General features: G+C 32.1%; 1 protein-coding gene across 1 annotated transcript in view; it reads right to left on the bottom strand.

Annotated features, from left to right (window-relative positions):
• The window catches only part of LOC106474400 (calsyntenin-1-like), a 37,464-nt gene that overhangs the window by 6,762 nt on the left and 27,508 nt on the right, over positions 1-3,194 (bottom strand). Inside the window, exons 9-11 of the mRNA XM_022402706.1 lie at positions 1,593-1,744; positions 759-1,108; positions 302-447 (exon numbers count right to left, since the gene is read on the bottom strand). Coding sequence (XP_022258414.1) covers positions 302-447; positions 759-1,108; positions 1,593-1,744 — 648 coding nt within the window. The remainder of the gene's footprint in view (positions 1-301; positions 448-758; positions 1,109-1,592; positions 1,745-3,194) is intronic.

Here is a 3,194-nt window from a genome sequence, read left to right as displayed (position 1 = left end):
TTGTAGTTTGTTATTGTAAAGTGCTAATACTAGGACTAATCAACTATTGTAATTTGTTATTGTAAAGTGCTATATACTGAAGAAGGTTAACCAGAACATTCATTTCTTAAATAAAGTTTTATTCTGGAACTTAAGTTTGTTTACTTATAATTTAATCAGTGTAGACAGTTTATTATTCAAGATAGGAACATACTGGTTAAGATCAATGGAATAACCTCCATTCAGTAGTTTTTGAATAAATTTGAAATATTTCTTGAGGAAACAAAAGTGCAAAAATATTCACTAGAAATACATATCTTACCGTTTGCATGTATTCGTTACTGACAAAACGATCATTCAGTTCAGAGCAAACCAGTTTAAAAGCCCGATTTAGGTAGTAGGCTGGTTTTCGATTGAAATATAGGATCTGTCGTAGAATCAGCTCATAATTGTGAATTTTGTCTGCCCCTGTAAAGACAGCAGCATGAAGGTTAGTAAAGTTAACAGATACAAAGCTGTTGAACAGAAAGGTAAAACCAATTACTCATGTGAGGATCAAACCAAATTCATCTTCAACAGAAAATATTTCAAACTAAATAAAAAAACTGAAAAAGAAAGATAACAGGATTCACTCTCATCATCCAAATGAAGCACATGTTTTTGGTCCAGAGAGAGTTAAATTACAAACGTTTAAGTAATTTACAATTCTGTTAAGTATAAAAGTAACAACTTGAAACTTTTCCCATTGTCCAATAGTAATTATTAAACATAACATTCACCATAAATAACTAATCCTTCCTTATGATCTCGGTGATGAACCCTTAGATGCTTCATCAGATTTTGTGGTAGACGAAAGTACTCGTGATCTGGATTTAGAGGTGGATAAACCTGCACGGAACACTTATCCACTTTATCATCGGTAGTAACAACGACGTCAGAGAACTCCTCCTCGTGATTTTGGTTGACTGTCAGGGATATTGTGTTGAAGAGTTCAATGCCTTCTTTAAAAGCTTCATACTCCCGAGCCAAGTTAGAGGTGCCATTGATACCAATGCTGGGTTCTTCTGGTTGCATGACCATCACGTAACTCTTGACTTCTGGAACTTTCTGGGGTTTTCCATTAGAACACCTGGATGTTTCAATAAACTTGAAGATATATAAATATATAACACAAACCTAATCCTATCAAACTTTTGACAGTAAATTTAAAACTTGTTTTTGAATTCATAAATAGAATTGAAATTGTCAAAAAAAAAGTTAGCTTCAAACATACAATATTTGCAAGTTAAACAAAAATATATAATAATTAAATCATCAAAATTACATTAGATTACAATAATAAACTGTTGTTAAACTTTTTATCCATTTCCAAATCGGCTGAATAATAGTACTTCAGTGAATAAATCCCAGATTTCCACGAGCTCATCCCGAAACAGAAATAGTTGTAAATAAACCAGCCAAAAAACAAGTCGGACACATTTCCTTACCTTTGTGAAGAAAATACTTTCTTCCATTTTATTTAAGCAAACACATTTTTTGTAAAAGTATACTCTTTTGTACGTTATTGTAAAAATTTTTTAAAATTAAAACTGTATTTAAAATTCTATACTTACATAACAACTGTGTCGAGGTACAGATTACGACGGCCAGGAGTTGGGAATTTTCTAGAGTTCCAGTACATTACATTGGATACCAGTTTCTCCAGGTTTTCCTTGTTGTTCCCTTCCATAGTGACTTGTGTTTTCTCAGAGTTCGTCATCAGTTCCTTCATTGAAGATGAAGTAAAGTTTATAATAGCTTTCTTCAGGCAGGATATTAGTAGTGAAATTTAATGGTTATTATTTCTTCAGCCATAAAATACTGTCAGTGAAACATATAAACACTGTCACCATGTAAACAACTATCAGTGTACTTGAAGTACTGTCAGTGAAACATATAAACACTGTCACCATGTAAACAACTATCAGTGTACTTGAAGTATTGTCAGTGAAACATATAACCACTGTCACCATGTAAACAACTATCAGTGTACTTGAAGTATTGTCAGTGAAACATATAACCACTATCACCATGTAAACAACTAACAGTGTACTTGAAGTACTGTTATTGAAACATATAAACACTGTCACCATGTAAACAGCTATCAGTGTACGTGAAGTACTGTCATTGAAACATATAAACACTGTCACCATGTAAACAAATATCATTTTAAATTCATCACATAAACAGCCACCAACCCACATTTTCCAAGCACACAACTGTCAACCAACATTCTCTGTGTATGCAACCACCAGCCCACATTCTCCATGTACACAACAACCAACCCAAGTTCCCAGTGTGCATGACCTCCAGCCTGTGTTTATGATTTATATAACCATCAACGTTAAGTTCATGACATTTTTTTTTCTGCCTGTATTGTAGGAATAATTTCCTCTTCACAAATATTTATTTGAAACAACTATCAGTGTACTTGAAGTACTGTCAGTGAAACATATAAACACTGTCACCATGTAAACAACTATCAGTGTACTTGAAGAACTTGGTGACAGTGTTTATATGTTTCAATGACAGTACTTCAAGTACACTGTTAATTGTTTACATGGTGACTTTGTATATGTTTCAGGTTTGGAATAAAACATATGATAGTGTTATGTGTTAAATCTTTTTGTTAGAAACTATATATATATATATACATATATATTAAAAGAAATTTCTATAATGTAATTATGTTGCAAATGAAAGTAAAGTAACTACCACTAAACATTTATAATATGGCCCAGGATGAAACAAAAAACCTGGTTCAAGTTTTAAATTAGCTGAACACTAAGATAATTGTGTTAATGTTTGCATAATTATATATTTACTAACTGAATGCCCATCATATGACGGGCAAATACAGATTAATTTTTATTCTGAAAATTTAACCTAAGTAAATGTTTCATGAACATGTTTTCCAAAAATTGATGATATTACAGCAACAATATATGTAGAAGCAATATCTATATCTTTTTAGTATTTCACGAAAACAGCACAGTTCGTGTATATTTGGTCATCTCGTGTAAGTTCTCCTCAATGAAAACAACACAGTTCATGTATATTTGGTCATCTCATGTAAGTTCTCCTCGATGAAAACAACACAGTTTGTGTATATTTGGTCATCTCGTGTAAGTTCTCCTCAATGAAAACAACACAGTTTGTGTATATTTGGTCATCTC

This window comes from Limulus polyphemus, unplaced genomic scaffold (assembly GCF_000517525.1).
Source record: "Limulus polyphemus unplaced genomic scaffold, Limulus_polyphemus-2.1.2 Scaffold7174, whole genome shotgun sequence".
Lineage (NCBI taxonomy): Eukaryota > Metazoa > Arthropoda > Merostomata > Xiphosura > Limulidae > Limulus > Limulus polyphemus.
The sequence above is the reverse complement of the archived record's forward strand: the minus strand, read 5'-3'. Positions and strand labels throughout refer to the sequence as shown.